Consider the following 26,172-nt stretch of genomic DNA (forward strand, 5'->3'; position numbering starts at 1 on the left):
GTGCACCCATGTGAGAGAGTCACTGTGTTATATGTTATATGCAGTACATGTTTGAAATAGAACAGCTCCAAGTTCTTTCTCTAGGCCAGGAGTGTCAAACTCACGGTGTCATGTTGTCGTCACGTGCTCGTATTGTGACTTTCACCCCGCTTCGCTAAACCGGAGTGGGCGTGGCCAACGCGTGATGCATCTTGCCCACGAGTTTGACAGCCCTGCTCCAGGCATTGAAAAAAGGAGTCATTTAGGATGTATTTTGGGGTCAGCCTGAGCATGAATCAAAACACAGACTTGCAAGGATTGTCTTCTCAAGAAATTCTCATCGTAATCCCACCTAGCTGGGCACTGGTTTTGATGACCCTCCTAGCATTAGCTTTGAATTGTTATAAAAAGTAAAGGTAAAGGTTCCCCTCGCACATATGTGCTAGTCGTTTCTGACTCTAGGGGGCAGGGCTCATCTCCATTTCAAAGCCAAAGAGCCAGCGCTGTCTGAAGACGTCTCCGTGGTCAAGTGGCCGGCATGACTAAACGCCAAAGGTGCACGGAATGCTGTTACCTTCCCACCAAAGATGGTTCCTATTTTTCTACTTGCATTTTTACATGCTTTCGAACTGCTAGGTTGGCAGAAGCTGGGACAAGTAACGGGAGCTCACTCCATTACGTGGCACTAGGGATTGGAACCACCGAACTGCCAACCTTTCTGATCGACAAGCTCAGCATCTTAGCCACTGAGCCAGCACATCCCTTTGTTATAATTATAATTGTTGCAATGGAACCCAATCCTTGACTGCATTCCTATTTTAAAGTGGGTTTGTCCATTATCCCTTTTACTGAGTCCATTCCTCTACTTTCTTTTTCAGGAAGAAAGAAGAAGAGGCAATGAGTTAGTCTGATAAGGACAGACCAATAATTCATGAAGTATAAAAGTGGGTTCTGTGCATTACATACCGTGTTTTTCGGAGTATAAGATGCACCTTTTTCTCCCCAAAAAGAGGGTGAAAATCTGGGTGCGTCTTATATGCTGAAGACAGAATTTTTGGCCTCCTGAAACCCCGCCCCCTTCACAAAAATGGAGGGTTTGTGAGACCTGCAAAATGCTCCTGGGGGCTGCAGAGGGCAAAAATGAGCGAAAAACAGGATGGTTTTTTGCTCATTTTTGCCCCCGCCAGCCCCCAGGAGCACTCTATAAGTCTCCTAAAGGCTATGCATGACCTTTTTTTGACAAAAACAGGCCCATTTTTGTGAAAACTCTCTGCATGCCCTGTTTTTCACAAAAAAATGAGGTGTGCAGAGGGTTTGGAAGACCTGCCGAGTGGAAAAACTTCTTTTTAAAATTTACCTCTTCAAAATCTTGGTGCGTCTTATAGTCTGAAAAATACGGTGGTTGATGAACTTGCTTCTAAGCGTGACAGACCAAAGGCTTGTGGTTGGTAAATGGGGTAAGGTTATTAGGCCAGGCTGTCCTAATAATTCCCTTTTTAATATTAGGGAAGTGCTTAGAATTCCTTAATATAAAAAATTTTCTTCTTTGACACGTATCTTTTTTTCCTCCCTCTTCTAGCTTTTCGTTGTAGCCTCCAATTTCTCGGAAATATTGCAACAGGGAACCGTGAGTCCCAGAATTCAATATGGAAACTTGCTTCCCCGTCTCTTTTCTTGTAAGCATTTGCAGGTGTTGTCTTTTTTTTTCCTCACAAAAAGGGTAGAGTTGCTTGAAGGTGCTTTAATTGCGCTTTATTTTAAGCTTCACTGTCCTCATTGGCAAGTCTTCAATTTTTTTTGGAGAAGAAAAAAAAATTGGGGGAATAAGGGATTTGGGAATATATTCTGTGGCTTTCTTCCTCCACGTTAACTTCGAGAGCTAAAACGAGAGTTTCTGTTTTAGATTGGGTTAAATTGGATTGCAGGACCACGAGCTTTTTCTCTGAGGCTTAAAAGATTTATGTTTAATCAAATTCAGGTAGGTGGTTTCTCCATCTTAGGCAAGATCTGCTTTCTATCATCTGCGGATGCAGAAGTTGAAATTCTTTCAGGTTTGGATGTATCCAGTGAATACCTGGACTAAATAAATAAGTAAAAATGTCAACAGAAAACAGATTTTTTGTTTTAAAAAAAGACTTAATTTGCAAATGAAAAAGGAACAAGTGTACTTGGTTAGCAGGGCCTTTGAGTCAACATTGATTCCGGGCAACAATCTATAGACAAGTCCATGCTGTTTCCCCAGCAACTTTTTCTGAAGTGGGGTTCCCTTGCTTTCTTCCTGGAGCTGAGAGAGAGAGAGAAGGATTGGTTCAACATTGTTCAATTGGCTTCGTTACTAGGGCAGGATTGGAATGCACAGACTCCCAATTTCTAACCCAATGCACTTAATAGCTGTCCCAAGCTGGCATTGAGCAGGTATCTACTCTCCTGTCGCTTCGTTCTCCCACATCCTGCATTCAGGAAGGATAGATGCGGATGACCCATTTCAGATGTTTGAAGAGTGATGAACTGTTACGGCAGGGGTCCTCAAACTTTTAAAATGGGGGCCAATTCACGGCCCCTCAGACAATTTAAGAGCCGAGGTGGCGCAGTGGTTAGGGTGCAGTACTGTAGGCCACTTCAGCTGACTGTGATCTGCAGTTCAGCGGTTCAAATCTCACCGGCTCAAGGTCGACTCAGCCTTCCATCCTTCCGAGGTGGGTGAAATGAGGACCCAGACTGTGGGGGCAAGTTGCTGACTCAATTTGCTAAAAAAAAATCTGTAAACCACTTAGAGAGGGCTGATAGCCCTATGAAGTGGTATATAAGTCTAATAAATAAATAAATAAATAAATAAATAAATAATTTAGCAGTCCATTAAACAATACACCTAAATTAAATGTTGATTTTTTTTTGCTCCTGGTGGAAAGCAGGCAGCAGGGATGTGGCTGCCTGGGGGGTGGGGTGGGGTGAGGGACTTCCTTTTGTGTGTGTATGTGTCTCCCTCTCTCCCTCCCTCTCTCTGTGTCTCTCTGTAGACTGGGGGCCCATTTTTGGCCTCCTGACACCTCCATGCACCCTGTTTTTGGCCTCCTCGGCCTCCAGAAGGCGGGTGGGGGATGGTGGGTAGTTGGGGCAATGTGGGTGTGGCAGCCTCGTGGTCCTGCACGGGTTGGATTAATGGCTTCGGCGGGCCGTATTCAGCCCACGGGCCGTAGTTTGAGGACCCCGGTGTTATGAGGGCTGTTGGGTTTTTAAAAGGCAATTAAAGTGGGTCTTAGAAGCAGAGACGTTGTGAACTATTCCCTCTAATAATTTGGTGGTTGATTGAAACTGAGTTATTTCGTTGATCTCAATTAAATTGTGCTTTGTACTATCGCAGGGGTGTCAAAACTTGCTTCGTCACGGCGTCACGTGATATACACAATTCCCTCCTCTTCGCTAAACTGGGCATGGGCGTGGCCAACTTGTGACGCATCGGGGCCGCGAGTTTGACAGCCCTGTACTATAGTATTCTGTTGTCATTGATATTTGCATATATGTTAACCCTATTTATAAAAGTAGGGTTTGTGAAATACTCAGTGTAGGTATGGATTGGAGCAATGTATAACCCTAGCAAATAGATAAATTGATGTTCATCCCTCAACATTATTTCTTACTGCTAAACTCTCTCACTTCCCCCATTCTCTTCTTGCTGACAATTTCCCAGCCTACAATCATTTTAATTGTCCTTATTTGCATCTCTCTCATTTGGTCAAAACGTTCCATAATAACTTTGGTTGTAAAAATATTATAGTTTAACCACCGCTGCCACCAGTGACTGTCGTTTTTCCTTTCCTTTCTTTCTTTTAAAGGAATTGTTTAAATCATCAAGATGAGAAAATCATTGATTATTGCTCTATGGTTCTTTTCACGTGCCTTAATCAGGAACGAATCAAACAACTCCAGGAACAAAACAACTTGAACATTGCCCTCTCTGTTCTCCGAGCTTCTAGAAGATGCCCAGAATTGGAATGGATGTATGTATTCTGTTCAGCTTTTTCAAAATGGTAACAAGGGATCTTGTTTAGCTTTTGATAACCTGTTCTGACCGAGACTTCCCAAGAGCATGAAGGAATTCCTTCTCCCAACAAAAGCCCCTTTTGTTAATTAACAGTGAATTCTGCTCATTTGCATCCAGCAAAGTCTTTCAAGGGAGGAATTACAGTCACAGACCTTATCTAGCTTGGAGAGCTGCCAGGCCGATATCTGCAAAACTTGGCAAGGAGTCTCGGAGAGTCACAAACTAATTAAGTGAACTAATTGTCTCCTGCAAACTCCACTCCCCTTTCGCTCCTCTCTTATTCCCTCTGGGAGGGGCCATTCATCGTACACCTGTAGCCTTACTCCCAAGTCAACCCCTGTTCTTTAGCTGTTCCCTTTGTCTGGCAACTCTGCGCATGCGCACACTTGGGAACAGGGCTCCAGCTGTTCATCTGCCTCACTGATGTCTGATTCTGAAGGCAGCTGATAACTGTCAGAGGGCCCTGGCCCCCTCTCTGCCTCCGATACAGAGCCCTCATCAGAGCCTTCCCCAGATTCCAGGACTGGCCCATGTTCCTTCTCAACCTCCTCACTGTCCGAACCTACTGCCTGCTTCGCTGGCTGCTGGCAGGCCACAACATAACCTTCCATTCTACAGAGTATAAGTTACAGCTTCTTTTACATTCTTTTTAACCCAGGCACTGTAAAAATGTTATATTGATAGCGTGTAACTGAGTTGCATCCATTCAGCCTCTTTTCATCAACGATAAGACCCCAAATCGCATGTGATATTGGCATTTTCTGACTTTTTATTAGTAGCGCCTGGCTACGCTGCTCCCAGGTGCTTCTGTTGTTCTTCCCTGTCCCGCCAACTGCAGACACGGGTATGGGGAGGAGGAAGAAAACACGGAGAAGCACTTTGCTTCATGGAAGAGCTATTTTACTTATCTGAAAGGAAGCTGGATTCTAATGATGGAGCTTATGATCAGAAATGCGATTCAGATTAAGGGCCAATTTTTGAATTACACCAATGAGGCTTCATCGGAACCATCAAGTGTCCCCAAAAGTCTAAAAAAGTGTTATAGCCAAGTGATGGTATTCAGGCAGTTTGGGGTAAACCGGTAGTGGCGATCTGTGGGTAGTGGTACACTATGCTGTCCTATTTAGCCACATTTTCTAAGCCACATGCATGCTTGCAAGCCGTGCGCGAGCAAAGTGCTTGCATGGAAGGTTATGCGCATGAGCAGAAGGTGCAAACACATGCTCACAGTTTTTGGCGCACAGCGAACCGGTGGTAAAATAACGTGAAGCCCACCTCTGGTTATAGCCCAAGCGATGTAGTTTATTCACTTTACAAATTTTGGAGTGGCTTTTCAGACTCCAAAATATTGGACCCGTCTTAAGGCACATATTCGGGAGAGTGAGAAATTCCCTGAGAATAGACTCCAGCATGAGTCCGAAAGCTTGGAATAATAAATCTCTGGTCCTGGTGATCGACTCGGATTGGATCCTGTAACATCTTAAAGCTTTGACCATCGCACAGCTTGGGTTTGGGTTTGGGGGTTCTGTTCTATCCCTCTGTTTATGCAGCCTAGAACTGTGTTGGCTTTTTTAGCAGCTGCTGCACACGGCTGGCTCATATTTAAATGGTTGTCCACTAGGACTCCCAAGATACCCTTCACAGTCACTACTATTGAGCAAGGTACCACCTATACTGTACCTGTGCATTTCGTTTTTGTTGCCTAAATATAGCACCTTACTCTTGACTGCTATCAGTGTAAACTACATTAATACAGTGGAGAGGTGTTAACTATGTTGTTTATTTATAACCAACAACAATATGTCCTACTTTTTGTGCGCTTTTTCCTCATTCCAGGACCTTGATTGTTACCAACCATTTGCTGAAGTGCCCCGAGTTGGTCAAAGCCCTCTATGCCAAACTGAGCGATCCAGAAAGGTAACCCCAAAAACCAGTGTGGGTTTTAGTAGTTAGCATACCATCTAGAGTATCCTGTTCACGTGGTATTTTTTTTTTTGGGGGGGGGGGGAGAGAAAAAAACGGTGTGGTTTTATAGTTGGCACGGAATCCCTAAATACATGTTTCTGTGTCAGTAATGGTTTTAAATTGGTTGGTTAACATTACAAACCAGCCGCAACTGGCAAGGATGTGGATAGGAGTCGCAGGATTCAGGTTGGCGCCCTGACTTTCTAAAGAAATGCGCAGGCTGGGGATAAACGAAGAGAAGATTTCATGCTTGGGCCCTGATTTCATAAGAGTATCGTTCCCTGCTGCATCGAATGATTCAACCCAACCTCTCATTTCGTAGCTAGAGTGGAACACCCCCCCCCCAAAATAAGACACAATAAAGTGTGTATCTGCCAAATCGTTTCAGATACCTTCAACCCTCCAGCCAAATGAAGAGCAAGGTAAATCTCCCCCCCCCCCCCCCCACTTGCCATCAGCAATATCTCCTTACAAACAAGCTGGCACATGAAATGAAATTTGAGAGGATATATTAGCAAAGTAAAAGAAATATCAAATAGGATGTTTTGGGTATCAGTAATGTACATACTCACTGGAGAAGAGCCTAATGCTGGGAAAGATTGAGGGCAAAAGAAAAAGGGGACGACAGAGAATGAGGTGGCTGGATGGAGTCACCGAAGCAGTCGGTGTAAGCTTCCTGTCCTCTACCATCCTCTGGACAGGAAGGCCTGGAGGAACATTGTCCATGGGGTTGCGATGGGTCAGACACCACTTCACAACTAACAACAACAATGTGCATGCTTTGCTAATGTGATTGTATTTTTCTCTGACTAGCTCCATCGCAAAAAACAGATTTAGTAAAAACCATGATAGGGATCCTTCTCCTTATCCATCAGTATTTCGTAATTATAGTTTGAAGGAATTAAATGGAAATCGCGATTTTGGTTCAATAAGTGTGCACAGATTTTAACTAGGATTATTAGCGCATACTGTGGGATAGCATGAACCGAATAATAAATAAAAGCATCATAACCTAACTTAGCCAGTCATTAGCTTCTAACCAGGGTTTGCAAACTGTCCAGATGCTGGTTTCACTTCTAGTTCATGCAAATGGTGATATGTAACTTTAACTGTGGTTAAAAACACGGGAATCCCAAACGATGCATGTTAATTAGGAAATACTTTTAAAAACATTAACCATCCAGAGAATTAAAATTTAAAATACAGTTATTGTTAGTTGCAAAGTTATGTCTGATCTATTGCGACCCCTTGGACAATGCTCCTCCAGGCCTTCCTGTCCTCTGTCAACCTCTGGACTCCATTTAAGCCCACACCGACTGCTTCAGTGACTCCATCCAACCACCTCATTCTCTGTTGTCCCCTTCTTCTTTTGCCCTCCATCGTTCCCAGCATGAGGCTCTTCTCCAGTGAGAAGATACGGTAAGAGAAATATGGTATGACAATCTATAACGTATATTTGTTCCTTGGTCTACGCAACTGTACCGTGTGATACATTGGGGATAACCTGAGCACAGCTCCAGGTGTGGGGTCTTATTTTCAAAATCCTGCAACGCTTGGACTAGAAGACCTAAGCGCTTCCATGGTCACGTTGCCAAGCCCATTCATGACCATCTTAACCTGAGGCAGGGGTCGGCAACCTTAAACACTCAAAAGAGCCACAAAGGTTGTAACCAAAAGCCCCCTGTTCAATTCTGGAGCTGACCAGAAGTCCGGTTCCTTCACCATAGAGTCTCTTCCTAGCGCGGCATCCTTTTTTCTCTACCTGTCCTAACCAAAAAGCCCTATCAATTGTGGAGCTGAACTGGTGACAGGGAGCCGCAGCCGAGGGATGAAAGAGCCACATGCGGCTCCAGAGCCATAGGTTGCTGATACCCAAAAGTAGTCAGAAAGCCTTCCTACCTAGGACTGTTTGTGTGGAAATCATTGATGCATGCTCTGTGTTTGTGGGTGGGGAGCCCATCATATACGTTCTCCTCTCCCCTGGCTTTCTGCAGAGGGTTGCAACCTCCCTCGTTTACTCTGATGCCAAGTCTGTGTGCAGACCTCCTTACCTCTGCAAGATTCAACCCTGGTTAATGTTTCTACAAAAAGGAAATTGGGACTAATGGTGTGGGCGGACCGGGATTGGCTCTGGAGCAACATGCCCCATCCCCTGATGTGCTCCTAATGATAAAGCAGGAGTTGTATGCTAGTTCTGCAGCTGGTGCACTCCTGTCGCTTGCAGTGAAAGGGAAAAAAATATTTCCGCAAACAAATCGAAACATAAAAGACGGGATGGAAAATACTAGTTTTCCTTTCTTTGTGCCAGCACAAACCCAGAAGGGCCTTTGATGGAATGGTTTGTTCACTTCACATCTCCCTACTGTGCTCAGTAGGATTGCTCTTGTTAAAATATTTATTCTGATTTCTTTTTTTAAAAAAAGAATCAGCATTCTCTGAATATTGGGAACTTTTTAACCACCACAGAAATTTCATCATTTTTATATTAGTGGTAGCTCTGCGCCTTTCACGATGAATGCTGTAGTCCAGTGTTTCTCAACCTTGGTGACTTTAAGTCCTGTGGACTTCAACTCCCAGATTTCCCCAGCCAGCTATGCTGGCTGGGGGATTCTCGGAGTTGAAGTCCATAGGACTTAAAGTCACCAAGGTTGAGAAACACTGCTGTAGTCCACAACCTTAACATCTCGTTTAATGGAATCCTTGATGGTCTCTGACCTTGCTTGGTTCGTTACAGACTAGGTACATAGAATCATAGGGTTGAAAGGGATCTTGGAGGTCTTCTAGTCCAACCCCTTTGCCCACGACGGGAGATCTTAGACTATTCTGGACAAAATGGCTCTCCCATCTCTTCTTGAAAACCTCCATTGATGGAGCACCCACAATTTCCATAGGCGATTTTAATTTAATTTCATTAAAACATTAAAAACTTACTCTGCTAATTGCTTTTTTTTGGTAGCTTGAGTAATATTTATACCTCCTTCTGGTTACAGTAGCAAACAAGGGCTACCTGTATTATCAAATTCCTCCGTACCTCTTGTCAAAGGTATACAATAGTGGCCAAAATTGTGGAAATCTTTTGGGAAAAGTGTATTTTTGATGTTTGATGGCTAATAACACACTTTTCTTTGGAGTAGTACCATAAAATTATATATCAATGGAAAGATAAGTTAATCAACAATGTAATGCAACAAAGTCTGTTCAATTATCTGTATTCTATAAAAAGGTATAGCCAAATATAGCCAGCAACAAAACCCAGTCAATCATTCAATCTTGATTTCACATTATAACAGCTGAAGAACTAAAAGATTTGGTTCACTCCATGGGAAGATGTTGTAAGGCCATAATTCATGCGAAAGGTTACCCAACTAAGTATTAACTGACATGCTGATAATTTTTGCATATCTCGTTTTTTTCTATGGTGATAATTTTTGTTTATATCATTTTTTTCTAGGTGTTTCACTTTTCTTCTTTATAGCTGCTATTCTAATAGCAAATCCTTCATAAAAGTTGTTGGATTACATTCTTGATTAAATTATCTTTCCATTGATATATAATTTTACGGTACTACTTGCAAACAAAGTGGTGCTATTAGCCATCAAACCACAAAAATACTGTACACTTTTCCCAAAAGGCTTCCACAATATGGGCCACTAGTATATACACCAGCCTGCCTATTAAGCTTTTGATAACAGCAGAATAGTTCTTCTTTCATCATATAAAAGCTTAACAGTTTCTGTTTTGAAGAATGATTGTTTCAAAAGTTAACAATTTTAACAATATGACTCCTCGAAACTACCAGACAGTGCAAATAGACATTTCCCTAAAGTCATAATAATATATTTTTTTAAATTTATATCTTACCTGACTCCCAGCATTATTTTAATACAATGATTATTTTGGATTAGAAAGTTTATATTTTTATTCCGCGAGTTCCAAAAAACATGAAATTCTCTTAAGTGCTTATTATAAACTGAAGCTGCCGAACATTCATCCGCTACTTTTCAGATCCCACCACTGACATCTCCCAGGGTACATTCACAATTTCTTTGTGGGCAGAAGGTTAGGTTGGAAAGAGCAGCTGGAAGGAGTGCATGTTAAAAAAAATGATATCATGTAATAGACACAAATGTTTGCAAGAATAAGAGGTTTTCTTAAGTCTAGACTAAAAGTATAAGTATAATCTTTATTGTCATTGTACTTAAATGCAACGAAATTGGTTTTAACCTCACTGGTGCAAAATTATAGCAGAAATGAAAAAAGAAAGAAAAAAAAAAAAAACTAGTGTGTGCATGGAGTGATTGTGCTTGTATTTAAAAGTCTCACAGCCCAAGGATAGAAACGATCTTTAAACCTGTTTGTTCGACTGGCTATACTTTGATGCCTTCTGCCTGATGGTAGAAGTGCAAAGAGACACTGACCCGGGTGGGAATCATCTCTGAGTATCTTCCTTGCTCTGCTAAAGCAGTGAGATCTGGCGATGTCATCCAGTGGTGTCAGAGGGCTACCAATGGTTTCTTGTGCCGAATTGATCACTCTCTGTAGTGCCTTCCTGTCCGCAGCTGTTAAACCAGAATACCATACTGTAACACAATATGTGAGGACACTTTCTATGGTGGATCGATAGAAAGAGGTCATCAGCCGTTGTTCCACCTGATTTTTTCGCAGGACTCTAAGGAAATTAAGTCTCTGTTGGGCCTTTCCAATCACCAGAGACGTGTTGTTTTTCCAGGTGAGATCTTGACTAGTAAACACTCCCAAGAATTTAAAAGAGGAAACCCTTGCCACACAGCCCCCCTCGATCTACAATGGGGCAGGTTCCTTTTTAGTCTTTAAAAAGACTAAAAGTCTAAAAGACTAGACTAAAAAAGACCATAATTTATTCTTAATGTAAATTGGAACTGAGGTTGTATATCCCCTCCCAGGTATGCTTAGATTAATACAGCCCTCTGAGTCTTGCTGTAACTGCTGATCAGCTCCCAGTTCTACCAGCATCAAGTTTTCTCTCTTACTCCTAACTATGGAACTGATATCCATTCTGCTTGATGGCAGGAATTGTTGTTAGGGATTCATGTCTTTCTTTCCTGGGGCCTTAGCAATAGTAATAGCATTTAGACTTACGTACCGCACCAGAATGCTTGTTTTGACCGAGGCTTCCCAAGAGCATGAAACAAACTTCTTTTCCTGGCAAAAAACTCTTTTATTAATTTACCGGGAGTTCTGCTCATTCACAGCTGACAAACCTTATCTGGCTTGGAGAGCTGCCAGGCCGATATCTGCAAAACTTGGCAAGGAATCTCGGAGAGTCACGAACCAATTAAGTGAACTAATTGCCTCCTGCAAACTCCACTCCCCCTTTGCGCCTCTTTTATTTCCTCTGGGAGGGGCCATTCATCGTCCGCCTGTGACCATACTCACAAGTCGACTTCTGTTCTTTAGTTGTTCCCTTCGTCTGGCAACTTTGTGCATGCGCACACTGGGAATACGCTCCAGCTGTTCTTCTGCCTCACTGATGTCTGATTCTGAAGGCAACTGATAACTAGCATACGGCTCTGGCCCCCTCTCTGCCTCCGACACAGAGACCTCATCAGAGCCTTCCCCAGACTCCAGGACTGGCCCACGTACCTCTCCAACCTCCCCACTGTCTGAATCTGCTGAGGGTGAAAATCTGGGTGCGTCTTATACATTGAATACAGCATTTTTTGCCTTTTGAAACCCCGCCCCCTTTGCAAAAATGGCCATGCATAGCCTTTAAGAGACTTCCAGAGTGCTCCTGGGGGCTGGGGAGGGCAAAAATGAGCGAAAAATGGCCCGTTTTTCACTCATTCCCCCCCTCCCCAGCTCCCAGGAGCACTCTATAAGCCTCCTAAAGGCTATGCATGCCCTTTTTTTCCCACAGGTCTGTTTTCGCAAAAAATGGACTGTTTTGGGGAGGTCTGCAGAGTGCAAAAACTTTTTTTAAAAAAATCGCCTCTTCAAAATCTTGGTGCGTCTTATACTTTAAAAATATGGTAATTGGTGCAGCGTGAGGGGCTGGAGGGAGGATGCAGAGATGGGAGAGATTCAATCCAATGATTTGTGATCTTTCCTGCTGGCTTCCTCATTGGCCTTTGGGGAAGGCCATCAGGGATGTTTGCAGATAGGATCCCATGATCGTGGGGCGCTTGGCAACCGATCGTCCGTGCAAACAGATCGCCAAGCACCCAGATCATGATCACATGACGATGAGAGTGCGTGGATGGCTGGAACTCTGAAGTCCAGCTATAACAACCATTTCTTCAGTACCATTGCAACTAGGAATGATAGCTGACCGAATGGTCATAGACTGAGGACGATCCAAATCGACTTTGTACCTCAGGCTCTGTAACTCTTTATCAGCAACACTTCCCTTTTTTTGTTCCCTAGGACTTTCTTGTTAGAACTCATCCTGTCAGAAATGAAGGAAAGTAATGTCCCCATCGATGAAGAGATGGCCATGTTCCTTGCAGTGTCTTTTGAAAAGAAGTGTCAGTCGGTGCTAACATTGGTTTCTGCCACAAATGATGAAGAGGTAAATGTCTCCACTCTTACATTGTGTTCTGACCTTGGCTTCCTGATACAGTAAAAAGCACACGCTTAGTCCCCAAAACCCTCTTTTTATTTCAAAGGCTGTGAATTATGTTCACGCACAGCCTTTAATGAGTCACTAATAGTTTGTAAAGAGTCCAACAGAAGTCTGCCACGGTCCTTCGGGATAAGGCTGATAAGCACCCACCTTTATCTCCCTTGAAACACTGCCAAAGATATAATTGGCAATGAGCTTGGCAAGGCCACACGGAGCACAGAGTCAAAGTGGAGCTTCAGAATGTAAGCCGAACAGAACGAACAAAGTTGCTTCCTGCAAAGACTCCCGTGCCTTTGCTCCTCCTTTATGTCTTATGGGAGGGGCCAATCACCTCCAAGCCTTACTCCGGAGCCGTCCCTTTTGTCTTACCTGTTCTTGCCCTCTGGCAGCTTTGCGCATGCACGCACTGGGAACAGGGGGAGCCTGTTTCTCTGCCTCGCTGATGTCTGACTCTGGAGGCAGCACATAACTCCCAGATGGCCCTGGCCCCTTCTCTTCCTCCGACACAGAGCCCTCATCCGTTGTTCCTCCTCAACCCCAACACATTGAAAGGCGAATTGTAAAATATAGCCTGAACTTCTACTTGGGACACCTGCCCAAATTCTGGCAGCGTGACGGGCCCACATAGCAAAGGGGCAGCCCTTCATTCACATCGTTATGCCTGCCATCTTATGGATTTTGACCCTAACCCCCTAAGACCACCTCTGACTTTGTGGCAGTTCAGAACTACCCCTTGCACCAGCCACACTTCGGTGGATAAATATTTCACCAGTTTTCTCTTCCCTCAGAGCTCTCTTGGAATGTGAAGAGGTTAGACAAACGTTCTTTGCACATATTTACCTACTTACAATACGGTGTCTAAGCCATCATGTGTCTGGTGTGGGGGAAAAAAAGTCCTCTAGTGAGAGTTTTTCTGTACAATCAAATTTGTGTGATCAATTTGCTCAGTCAGTTAAATTGAATTAAAAATTAAATTTGCTCACGCCAACTCAAGTCACAAAGTAACGCACATCAATTGCAAAGATGTTGATGTTTACTGCAAGAAATGGGAAATTGCTTTGTTTTCTTGCTTTCTAGCGAGGAGGCCCTGAAACCAAGGAAAAGATTAGAAGACTCACATTTTTTGAGGTGGGGGTACGACAAAAATGCAGGTGTGACTGCCTGATACAAGGCCTGACACTTTGTTGTCTAGGACTCATAAAAAAAGAGTGGCAATCTGGTTGTGTGATCATGGCTGCCATCTTGACATCTCCCCCAAGCAGTGGTGGAATTCATTTTTTTTACTACCGTTTCTGTGGCCGTGGCTTGGTGGGTGTGGTGTAGCTTGCTGGGCGTGGCTTGGTGGCGTGACAAGGGAAGAATACTGTAAAATCTCCATTTCCTCCTGATCAGCTGGACTCGGGAGGCAGAGAATTGATGTGGATGGGACCGGTCAGAGGTGATATTTACTGGTTCTTTGAACTACTCAAAAATTCTGTTACTGGTTCTCCAGAACTGGTCAGAACCTGCTGAATACCAACTCTGCACCCAAGTCCCCTTGGATAGCATTGCTAGGGAGGCCAAAATTTGTAACTTTGTTTGCTGTCTGTATGCTTAAATGGGTGTAGTTTAGCAATAATTTAATCAAATCACATGCTAGCTGCATAACGTGCCTTCTTTGGTTAAAAAAAAAATGTTGGACCGAACTTTTTTTTAGTTACTAGCTAATCAGTCCCAAGCTAATTCTTAGAATATTAAATAACAAAAGTCCTTAATAATTAGATAAAATTGGATAAAAGCTGTACTGTGGCATAAGCCTGTGCAAATTCAGCCTTTATTTTTAAAAGTCTTTTTTTCCCCCTGCAAATGATAATTTGGCAATTGATAGAATTGGCATATTTTAGTCCAGGTGTGGTTAGGCAATGCCAAGAATGATTTAGCAGTTGCATAAATAAATAAGAATTTATCCTGTTTCCTATATTCTAACACTGGTTAGACAGAAATATTTTTTTAAAAGCCTTCTCATTCAAAAATACTCTTCAACATACCAATTGAATAGTTATTAGAAGCCTAATATAAATTATGGTAGTTCAGCTATACAGATTCTTAATGATCATAAACTGTGATCTTGGATCTGTGGGTTATCTTAACGAGAATTCCAGTATATTATCTTAGAAACAATTTAGTGTCTATATTAAATTCTTGCTGATTTTTTTTAAAAATAAATTTATTTATAGGCCGCCCTTTTCCCTGAGGGGACTCAGGGCGGCTTACAACGTATAGGGAAGGGAGTACACACAATGACATATAAAAACAGTACGTAATTAAAATAGAAGCAACATTCATTCATCATTCGGGAGGGGACGGATTATAATCTTTAACCCCAGACCTGACGGGATAGCCAGATCTTGAGGGCTGTGCGGAAGGTCTGGAGGGTGGTGAGGGTACGAATCTCCACGGGGAGATCGTTCCAAAGGGTCGGAGCTACTACTGAAAAGGCTCTCCTCCGCGTAGTTGCCAGTCGACACTGACTGGCGGATGGAACTCGGAGAAGGCCTAATCTGTGTGATCTAATAGGTCGCAAGGAGGTAATTGGCAGGAGGTGGTCTCTCAAGTACCCAGATCCACTACCATGGAGGGCTTTATGGATGGTAAGTAGCACCTTGAAGCGCACCCGGAGATCAACAGGTAGCCAGCGCAGCTCGCGGAGGATAGGTGTTATGTGGGCGAACCGAGGTGCACCCACAATCACTCACGCAGCCGCATTCTGTACTAGCTGAAGTTGCCGGATGCTCTTCAAGGGCAGCCCCATGTAGAGCACGTTGCAGTATTCCAGCCTGGAGGTCACAAGGGCACGAGTGACTGTTGTGAGAGCCTCCCGGTTCAGGTAGGGTCGCAACTGGCGCACCAGGCAAACCTGGGCAAATGCCCCCCTGGTCACAGCCGACAGATGATGATCAAAGGTCAGCTGTGGGTCCAGGAGGACTCCCAAGTTGCGAACCCTGTCTGAGGGGTATAATATTTGGCCCCCCAGCCTGAGTGATGGAACACTAGCCAAATTATTGGGAGGGAAACACAACAGCCACTCGGTCTTTTCCGGGTTGAGTACAAGCTTGAATTTAAATATCAAAGAGGAGTTAAAGCAGATAATTTAATCATAAGTGCATTATCTGGTTTCAAACCTATTGCCTCTTTTCTGTAGGAAGCCCTAGTTGCAATTCGTCTCCTCGATGTTCTTTGTGAAGCGACATCAAATCCTGGAGATTTGCAGCCTTTCCAAGCTTGTCCCGATTTGCTTGAAGTAGCTATCAGTAAGTGGGATTTTTTTATTTCTTAATGATTTCAAAACAGTGTCATTGAAAGGGAACATTTGTTTTTAATTTTGCTGGAAAATAAAAGTTGTACCATTGCTAAGTAAGTAAATACCGATAGTCCTCGACTTACAACAGTTCATTTAGTAACCATTCAAAGTTACAGCAGGACTGAAAAAGGCGACTTAGGACCATTTTTCACTCTTACGACCATTGCAGCATCCCCATGGTCATGTGATTTACGTTTGGATCAGAACAGAGCTGGAAGGAAACTTGGAGGTTTGTTTGTTTGTTTGTTTATTGGATTTATATGCCGCCCTTCTCCCAAAGGACTCAGGGCGCCGTACAAAATTTAAAAAACAAACACATATTACAAAAGTTAAAAAAAAATTAGAGTATCCAAAAAACAAACCCAATTAAGATTAACAGTAACATTTAAAAAATTCGATTAAAATGAACAATAATCAATCATTTATTTTATTTTGTTCAGGCCAGGCCGGCTTGCTGGAAAAGCCAACTTTTTAGGGCGCGTCGGAAGGACCGGAGTTCGGGGATTATGCGAAGCTCCGGGGGGCAGCTCATTCCAGAGGGAAGGCGCTCCCACAGAGAAGGGTCTCCCCCTGGGGGTCGCTAGCCGACACTGCCTGGCCAACGGCACCCTGAGGAGGCCAACTCTGTGGGATCGCACTGGACGGTGGGAGGCAACCGGTGGCAGTAGGTGGTCTCGCAGGTACCCTGGGCCTAAGCCATGGAGCCCTTTAAAGGTCATAATTAGTACCTTGAATCGCACCCGGAAGACAACCGGCAACCAGTGCAGGCCGCCTAAAAGGGGCGCAACATGGAAGCACCTAGGTACCCCCATGATAACCCGCGCAGCCGCATTCTGGACCAGTTGAAGCCTCCGGGTGCTCTTCAAGGGCAGCCCCATGTAGAGAGGACTTCTAGTCCAGCCCCCTGCTCAAGCAGGAGACCCTATACCATTTCAGAAAAGTGATTATCCAGTCTCTTCTTAAAAACCTCTTGTGATGGAGCACCCACGATTTCTGGAGGCAACTTCTGTTCCACTGGTTGATTGGCCTCACTGTTAGGAAGTTTCTCTTTAATTCCAGATTGCTTCTCTCCTTGCTTAGTTTTCATCCATCGTTTCTTGTCTTGCCTTCTGGTGCTTTGGAAAATAAGTTAACCCCCGCTTCTTTGTGGCAGCCCCTCAAATACTGGAATACTGCTACCATGTCAACCCTAGTCCTTCTTTTCTTTAGACTCCTGCAGTGATTTGCTTAACATACGTGGCAAGAGAAGTCGTAAAATTGGGCAAAACTCACTCAACACACTTCTCCCTTAGCAGTATGAATTTTGGGCTCAATCGTGGTTGTAAGTCAAAGATAATCTGTACTGAGCAATAGCAGGGGGCATTATTTCTGCCCCTTCATTTACAAGACCTTTGAACATTTTTTTGAACACGCTATAAAGAGTTGCATTTTATGTCTGCAGGAGACTTTCTTAAATGGGAGCCTGTTAGGGGTATCTCCGTTGGGAGACAGAAAGTTGTGCAGCGTAATGTACAGCTAGAGAGAAGGAACGTTGCTAGTAGAAGAAACACACGAATAGAGTCTCAGACACTGCTAGTAAAAACAAGTAGCTTTACTACTACTAATAGCTTCACAAGCAGTGATAGTAGGTATTTGTCCAAACACAATTCAAAGAACAAACAATTGCTTACAGTCGCAGTTCACGTTCCAGTCATCAGTCGAGCAAGTAGTTATCAAGCATAGGACAAGCAGAGAGAGAGAGAGAGCTTTCCTGACTCCCTCTTATTGCAAAGTTAATTACATTTGATTGTAAAGTTAATTACCCATTTAAAGCAACATCGACCATTTGGTATTGTATATGAAGCTATATTGCCTACCCAACACTAGGAGTATACTCCCAACAGAGCCTGTTACTTGTGGTCAAAAGTAGTTAGAATACAAAAAGCATGGGGAAGGGTCACTGTGAGTCAGCATCCTAGAATCTCTGCTTTTCAGCCTTTCACCAGGGATACCTGGCTCTTCCCACAGGGAAGACTTGGAGTGTATGAGTACCTTTGAGTTCATCTTGGCTCCTGAGGATTACCTAGACTAGTCCTGTTCTGACCTAGGCTCCCTGAGAAAGCATAAATCCCCCAAACCCTCTTTTATTTAAACAGCTGTGAATCATGGCCATTCACAGCCCATCATGATTCACATTTAATCTGTAAACAGTCCGACAGATGTCTGCTCGGGTTGCCGCAGTCATTCAGGGTAATGTTAGTAAGCACCCACCTTTCTCTCCCTTGAAACACTGCCAGAGACCTAATTGCCAATTAGTTTCGCGAGACCAAACGTAGCACAGAGTCAAACAGGACTTCTCAGAGCTTGAACAGACTAGATGAACTGATTGCTTCCTGCAAAGGTCCACGTCCGTTTGCTCCTCTTTTATGTCTTATGGGAGGGGCCAATCACCTCCAAGCCTTATTCCTGAGTCGCCCTTTTTGTCTTAACTGTTCTTCTGGCAGCTCTTGCGCATGCGCACACTGGGAACAGGCTCACACTGTTCTTCTGCCTCACTGAGTGTTAAGTATTGGTTAATTATTCTTGCTGTCAGTAACACCCTCTGGCTCTCTGATTGGCTGAGGGCTCCAGAGGGTGTTGCCGACGTAATGTTATTGTTGATTGGCCGAGGGACTGACGTCAGCTGTTGCTGTCTCGTCCCTGGCCGGTGATTGGTTTAAAAATAGTATAAATACCTTGGCGCGAGTTTTCGTTCTTTGAATCGCCTGTACTGAATAAAGAGTTCTGTTAAGTTGAACCCTGGCTTCGCGTCGTCCCTCCGTCAATACTTAAAACTGGCGACGAGGTGGGATTCGGCGATTCCACGCAAGCCTAGGTTAAGAACAGAGAAATTATTTCAGCTAGCTGCTGTAAGTCGCTGTCCGCGCCAGCACCGAACGCTGAGGGAAAAATTTCCTGTCACGATCTCAGTCACTCCGCTCCTCACAAGTGAGCTTAATATGAATCCATTACCGCCTTTCGCTCCTTTCGGCTCCGCCGGTGAATCCTGGGAAGGATTCATGGAGCGCTTTGAAACTTATTTAATCGCTACCAAAAATCAGGCTCAAACGGATGAGGAGAAGTGCAGCTTCTTTTTATCATGCTGCGAACCCTCAATGTTTGCCTCAGCCCGAGCTATGGCTGCTCCCAGACCCGCATACAAATTGGGCTGGGACAACTTGATGGCGAAATTGAAGGGGCACTATGCCCCAACACCGTCCAAAATTGCCCGCAGCTTCGCGTTCAGGAGACGAGTACAGAAGCCCGGGGAGACTATCAGTCAATTTTTGGAAGCGCTGCGCACTGTGGCGGCCCAGTGCGATTTTTCGAACCTAGAAGAAAATCTAGTCGAACAGTTTGTGTGCGGAGTGCGGGATGTACACTTAAGAAGCCGCATGTTCCGCCATCACGACATTACACTTCTCCAGGCAGTCGAGATCGCCAGAGCAGCTGAGCTCTCTGAGCAATCAACAGCAGATTTGGAGAGGCTACAGCTGTCAACTAACCCGGCACCGGCCTCACAAGTGCATGACATTGACTATGATGATTTTACACCTTGTGAGGTCCGGGAGCAAGACAACATCGACCAAGTCCGTGCCCAACCACGGCGGAAGCCACCTGCTCTATCTACAGCCGCACCGCGAAACGCCAGGGTGCCTTGCCTTAGCTGCGGAGGCCGCCACGACCGCCAAACTTGCCAATTCAAAAACGCAATCTGCCGCCGTTGTCAGAGGCAGGGGCACCTCGCCCAAGTGTGCCGAGCCTCTTTGCCGGCCCCTGCATTCTTCCAAGCTACTGAGAGAACCAAGCAGCAACAGCGCCGCCAGCAGCCCACGAAACCAGCTCGCAGAGGAGATGACTGCCACACTGTTTCCGAACCGCAGGAAGTGGAGACTTCCATCAATCAGGCCTCTTCAGGCAACCGAAAAATTACAGCCAATGTCCACCTGGCAGGTCAGCCTTGCCAGATGGAGGTGGACTCTGGCTCCTCCCGATCGTTATTGTCATGGGACATGTTCTCCTATCTCTGCCCTACAGTTTCCCAAAATAAGTTAGCCCCCTCCCGGGTACTCTTAAGGGATTACCAAGGAAAGTTGATCCCAGTTCTGGGATCCTTTCCTATTCCCGTTAGGTATGGCAAGTTTGAGGGAGAGCTGCCAATCATCATTGTTAAAAATGATTTGCCGGCTCTTCTTGGCCTTGACTGGTTTGAGGCACTGGGACTGTCCATTGGGGGGGTACACCAAGTAAAAAATTCAACAATTGAGGACGTCCTACAGGAGTTCTCTGATGTGTTTGATGGACAGCTTGGGTGTTATAAGGGAACCCCCATCTCCCTTAGCTTAGATCCTCAGATTGCTCCTATTAGGCTGAAAGCCCGCAGGGTGCCTTTTGCCTTAAGGGCCAAGGTTGACGCCGAACTTGACAAATTGTTGGCGCAGGGTGTCATCGAGCCAGTCGATCATGCTCCATGGGAGACACCCATAGTTCTTCCGGTCAAGCCGGATGGCTCGGTGAGAATCTGCGCCGACTACAAGTCGACGATCAACTTGGCCCTTCAGGCAAACCCCTATCCAGTCCCTGTAGTGCAACACCTGCTCCATTCCCTGGGGCAGGGTTGCATATTTGCCAAACTGGATATGGCGCAAGCCTATCAACAGCTCCCGGTGGATGACGATGCGGCGGCTGCCCAGACCATCGTCACCCATCGTGGGGCTTTTCGTTGTCGCCGCCTACAATTCGGCGTATCCGTGGCCCCGGGGATCTTCCAAAGTCTCATGGAGCGCCTGCTCCATGGACTTCCGGGGGTAGTTCCATATTTCGATGACGTTCTGATCGCTGCTACGAGCCGCTCAGAACTCATCGAAGTATTAAGGAAGGTCCTCTGTCGTTTCAGGGGCGCGGGATTAAAATTAAAAAGCAGCAAATGCTCATTTGCTGTCCCTAGGGTAGAATTCTTGGGCTTCTTAATAGATGCCCAAGGCATTCACCCTACACCCTCTAAAATTGCCGCCATTAAGAACGCCCCTGCTCCCACCTCCAGGGCGGAGCTACAGGCGTTCCTAGGGCTGCTCAATTTTTACGCCCCCTTCATTCCTCACAAGGCGTCACTAGCCGAGCCGCTGCATCGGTTACTCGACCGATCCGCGGCCTGGCGCTGGGGAAGCCGCGAAGCGCATGCGTTCGCGGCTGTCAAAGAGACACTGACGTCATCGGCAGTCCTCATTCAATATCATGATGGGATGCCTCTGACGTTGGCGTGTGACGCCTCCCCATTCGGAGTAGGGGCTGTCCTGAGCCATATCCTCCCTAATGGCTCAGAAGCCCCTGTGGCCTTTTATTCCCGGACACTCTCCTCGGCGGAGCGCAATTACAGTCAGATCGACAAGGAGGCTCTGGCTGCAGTGTCCGGGATTAAGAGGTTCCACGACTACCTCTACGGTCGGCACTTTACCCTTGTCACCGACCATAAGCCACTCCTTGGGCTTTTGGCGGGGGACAAGCCGACCCCCTCCATCCTATCTCCCCGCATGACTCGCTGGACGGAGTTCCTCGCAGCGTATTCTTATACGCTGCTGTACCGTCCGGGCAAACAGTTAGGGCATGCAGATGCCCTCAGCCGTTGCCCACTCCCGGAGACGGACACCGCCCCCGTTCCCTCTCTCTCTGTCCTATCCATTGCCGACTCCGGGTTCCCACTCTCTGCCGCGGACGTAGCGGCCCACACAAAGGCCGATCCGATCTTGTCCCAGGTCTCTTCCTGGGTTCTAAGAGGATGGCCAACGGACAAAGTGGCAGAGGGCTTCCAGCCCTTTAAACATCGCCAGGCGGAGATCTCCCTCCACGGGGGATGTCTCATCTGGGGGGATCGGGTGCTGATCCCCACAGCACTCCGGCCACTAGTTCTGGATCTGCTCCACAAGGACCACCCGGGCATAGCACGGATGAAGGCATTGGCCCGTAGCTATGTCTGGTGGCCCTTGCTGGACACAGAGATAGCGGCCCATGTAGGCCGCTGCACGACCTGTCAATTATCCAGGCCCAACCCACCAGCCGGGCCTGCTCGTGAGTGGGAGGCTCCGAGAGGCCCATGGTCTCGCCTCCACATCGATTTCGCCGGTCCTTTCCACGGCCAGAATTTCCTAGTAGTGGTGGATGCCTACTCTCGGTGGGTGGAGCTAGTCCTCATGGGCTCTACCACAGCCGAGAGTACGGTCAGGGCCCTGCGGAAAATGTTCGCAACCCATGGGTTGCCGGACGTGGTGGTCTCGGACAATGGGCCCCAGTTCACATCCACCACTTTCCAGGAATTTTTGGCCGAGCAAGGGATCCGGCATGCGCCCATAGCCCCGTATCACCCGGCCAGCAATGGCCGGGCAGAACGGGCGGTCCGCTCAGCTAAGGAGGCACTGAGCCGCATGGACCGGGGCGACTGGCAGGCAAGGGTGGCGGCTTACCTGCTAAGCCAACATTCCACCCCCTGCCCAACTACCAACAAAAGCCCCGCGGAGCTGTTGATGGGCAGGCGTCTGCGGACTCCCCTGGATAGGCTTCATCCGCTCTATTCAGGGGATCAGCCGAGCAATCTGGGGGTCCTCCCTCCCCGGTCCTTTAAGCTAGGGGATCTAGTGTGGGCTCGGTCTTTTACGGGGGAACCAAAATGGGTGCCTGGTGCTATCGTTGCCCTGACCGGCCCCTGTTCTTTCAGGGTCCAATTGGCTGATGGATCCCAATGGAGACGCCACCTGGATCAATTGAGGAGGCGTCTCCCGTCGCAGGCTAGTGGCCGCGAACCCCTGAGCGACAACACTGCAGCACCGGGGTTGCAATGTGAAGCCTTCGCCACTCCAGGCCTTAATCCGCACCAAGCACAAAGCCCTCAATCCGAGAGACCACAGCCATGGGCCTTTGCCACACCAGGCCCCCTCCTGCTTCAACAACAACAGCGTTCTCAAACCGGCGGTCCGCAAACGAGGGCCTTCGCCACACCAGGCCCTGCTTACCCAAGCGCCACCCAAAGGGACGCCAGCCCAACAGCTCAATCCGAGGAAGTTGCCCAGAGGATTCCCCCCACGACAAGTGACGCGCCCCCACGGCTACACCTACCGTTGCAGTTGAGCCCGCCTTCTGGGCCTTTCCGAAAGGGCGTGCCTCGGAGCTACACTCCCTTCGGGGAGGAGCTACCACGAGGAGGTCCTCCTCCGCCGACGACTTTCCCTGCAATGAGAAGATCTGGGCGGGTCCGGCGCCGCCCTGCGTACCTTAAGGACTACGCATGCTCCGTTTCGGGCATGCGCAGAACTGGGGGGAAGGGGTGTTAAGTATTGGTTAATTATTCTTGCTGTCAGTAACACCCTCTGGCTCTCTGATTGGCTGAGGGCTCCAGAGGGTGTTGCCGACGTAATGTTATTGTTGATTGGCCGAGGGACTGACGTCAGCTGTTGCTGTCTCGTCCCTGGCCGGTGATTGGTTTAAAAATAGTATAAATACCTTGGCGCGAGTTTTCGTTCTTTGAATCGCCTGTACTGAATAAAGAGTTCTGTTAAGTTGAACCCTGGCTTCGCGTCGTCCCTCCGTCAATACTTAAAACTGAGGTCAGACTCGGGAGAGTCTGGAGGCAGCACGTACCTACCAGATTTCCCTGGCCCCCTCTTTGCGTCCGAGGCAGAGCCCTTGTCCGAGCCTCCCCCAGACTCCAAGACTCGCCCATCTTCCTCCCCAACCTTCTCACTGTCAGTTGCTGCCAGCTCCGCAGGTTGCCGGTGGACCACAATGAGTCTCTACAGTTTTCTTGGCTAGATTTTGGCTGTGGTTTGTCGTTGCCTTCTTCCTTGGGCTATCAGAGAGGGACTGGCCCAAAGGCGCTCATCTGGCCCAAAGCAGAACTAGAACTCATGGCCCCCTGCTGTCATGAAACTAGTTCTACAAATAGATGCTTCATGTTGAGGAGAATCGAAATACATTTAATTGATTGAGTGTGTTTTCATTTTCTATTTCTTACTTTCTATCTTGTTTTGTATTATTATGTTGTTGGGTTGTTGATTTTTGACTTCTGAAGTGACACGCCGGAGAACTTGGCCTCTCCTTTTTGACAAGGCCACTTGTCGAGTTCAAAATATGTAATCTTATAAAGCCCTCCATGGTTTTGGACCTGGGTACTTGAGAGACCGCCTGCTGCCAATCACCTCCACTAGACCGATTAGATCCCACAGATTAGGCCTCCTCCGAATTCCATCAGCCGGCCAGTGCCGACTGGCGACTACCCGGAGGAGAGCCTTCTCTGTGGCTGCCCCGACCCTCTGGAACGAACTCCCCGTGGAGATTCAAACCCTCACCACCCTCCAGGCCTTCCGCAAAGCCCTTAAAACCTGGCTGTTCCGACAGGCCTGGGGCTAAAGAGCTGTTGCCCCCGTCTCGAATTGGTATGACTGTTGTGTGTTTTTAAATTATGTATTGTTATGTTTTGTCTTTTATTTTCTGTCTGTACCCCCCTTCCCTGATTTGAATTGTGAGCCGCCCTGAGTCCCCTTCGGGGGAAAAGGGCGGCATATAAATATAATCAAATCAAATCAAATCAAACAATCTTCTTCCTTGATTGAGGCAAATCATTCCGGAACCCCAGATTCTTTCCCTTCTCCTTCCCCCCCCCCCCCGCCCCTTGAAACAGACTATTTCAGTGTTCCTTTGAATTGTAAGGGGAGCCAGATTGATTTTCTTTGATGTTACTACCTGCAAAAATCACCTTCTTTGTTTAGGCCTTTTGAAGCTTGTACAACTTGCTGGGAAGCAGACCACAAATATCTTCACCGTCACTTATTCCAGAGAGCAGGAAGAAATTTCCCATCCAGCTGTGGGCTTTAAATCACATCTGATTCGTCTGATTGGAAATTTATGCTACAGGAATAAGGGTAACCAAGACAAGGTAAGCTAAGAGAATCGAAACACCTTGGAGGGCCAATGACACCTGAAATATATAATGACACTATACCAATATGATGTTCTTCCTCATTCCCAAAAGGCTTCAAACCAGAACTAGGTTGCACATTTAATTACCACTGATTCACCATGTTCGCATCCACCCGCTTCACACACACGCGCCTTCCGCGCATGCACCCATTCAAAAAGGTGCCTAAATAGGACAGCATAGAGCTGGAATGGGTGAACGGGCCCACCCGCCATTTCCACTACCAGTTTCGGTGAACCGGTCCGAACCAGCTGAATACCACCTTTGCTTCAAACCATTTAATCTTCTGCTATCCAAGGTGGGATTTGGAGCACTTTTTTAAAACTGCTGTTTTATGGTAATAATCATCCAGTAGGTTTCACAATATTCATTTGTGTTTATATATCATTGAATAATGAAAGATTCTTTACATGGTTTTCATGCCATATCGTAAGATGTATGAATGTAAACCAAACATAAAACAGAATAAAAATAGCAGAAGAACAACCATGAAGTTCTTCTGGCATCAAAATGGGAATAGTGTCCTGTTCTTCGAGATTATTATTATTTTTTTACTTAATCCCTTGTATTTTTCATAGTTTTTCATCCCCACCTTTCAGGATTGCTCCTCCTTAACTTTCTGAGATCAGACAAAGTTGGCTTTGATGCTGCTAACTGCTGAAAGTGGTCCTCATTCCCCCGAAAGGAACATCTTCAGGACTCAGTAAGGCATGGGAAAAGGTTCACCCACAAATGCGCACCCGACAAATGCACGCCGACAAAACCGCCGTGACAAAACGGCGCCGACAAAATGGCGCCGACTAAAGCACGCCGACAAAAGCGCGCCATCGAAAACAACGCAAAAACAATGGTAACAACATTAACAATCCTAACCTAAAAACCCTAATCGCGGTTTTGTCGGCGCGGTTTTGTCGCGGCGGTTTTGTCATGGCGGTTTTGTCGGCGCACATTTGTCGGGCACGCATTTGTCGGGTCACGATGGGAAAATATATTTTTCTGAATGGGACTTTTGCAGCAGACCCCAAAGGTCGGTTCCTACCGGTTCAGGCTGTTTCAGGCCAGTAGGTAGTAACTTGGACGGCCAAGCCCCTGAACCGGTTCTATTTGCCGCCATATTGTTTTTTGCTTCTGTTCATGCACAAAAGCAATTTTTTTACTGCTGCGCATGCACATGTAACGCATCCCTGAGCGAACTGGCAGTAACAGAAGCCGGAACCCACTCCTGGACAGACACCCCCCCCCCCATTTGATGAGGGAGCCGG

At 46.4% G+C, this 26,172-nt stretch overlaps 1 protein-coding gene across 1 annotated transcript in view; it reads left to right on the plus strand.

Annotated features, from left to right (window-relative positions):
• Positions 1–26,172, plus strand: part of ATXN10 (ataxin 10) — a 78,698-nt gene that overhangs the window by 22,518 nt on the left and 30,008 nt on the right. The window contains exons 4-9 of the mRNA XM_032221989.1: positions 1,559–1,655; positions 3,813–3,977; positions 5,858–5,938; positions 12,389–12,533; positions 15,769–15,877; positions 24,702–24,868. Of these exons, the coding sequence (XP_032077880.1) occupies positions 1,559–1,655; positions 3,813–3,977; positions 5,858–5,938; positions 12,389–12,533; positions 15,769–15,877; positions 24,702–24,868 (764 nt within the window). The remainder of the gene's footprint in view (positions 1–1,558; positions 1,656–3,812; positions 3,978–5,857; positions 5,939–12,388; positions 12,534–15,768; positions 15,878–24,701; positions 24,869–26,172) is intronic.

The sequence above is a fragment of the Thamnophis elegans genome, chromosome 7, assembly GCF_009769535.1.
Source record: "Thamnophis elegans isolate rThaEle1 chromosome 7, rThaEle1.pri, whole genome shotgun sequence".
Classification (NCBI taxonomy): Eukaryota; Metazoa; Chordata; class Lepidosauria; order Squamata; family Colubridae; genus Thamnophis; species Thamnophis elegans.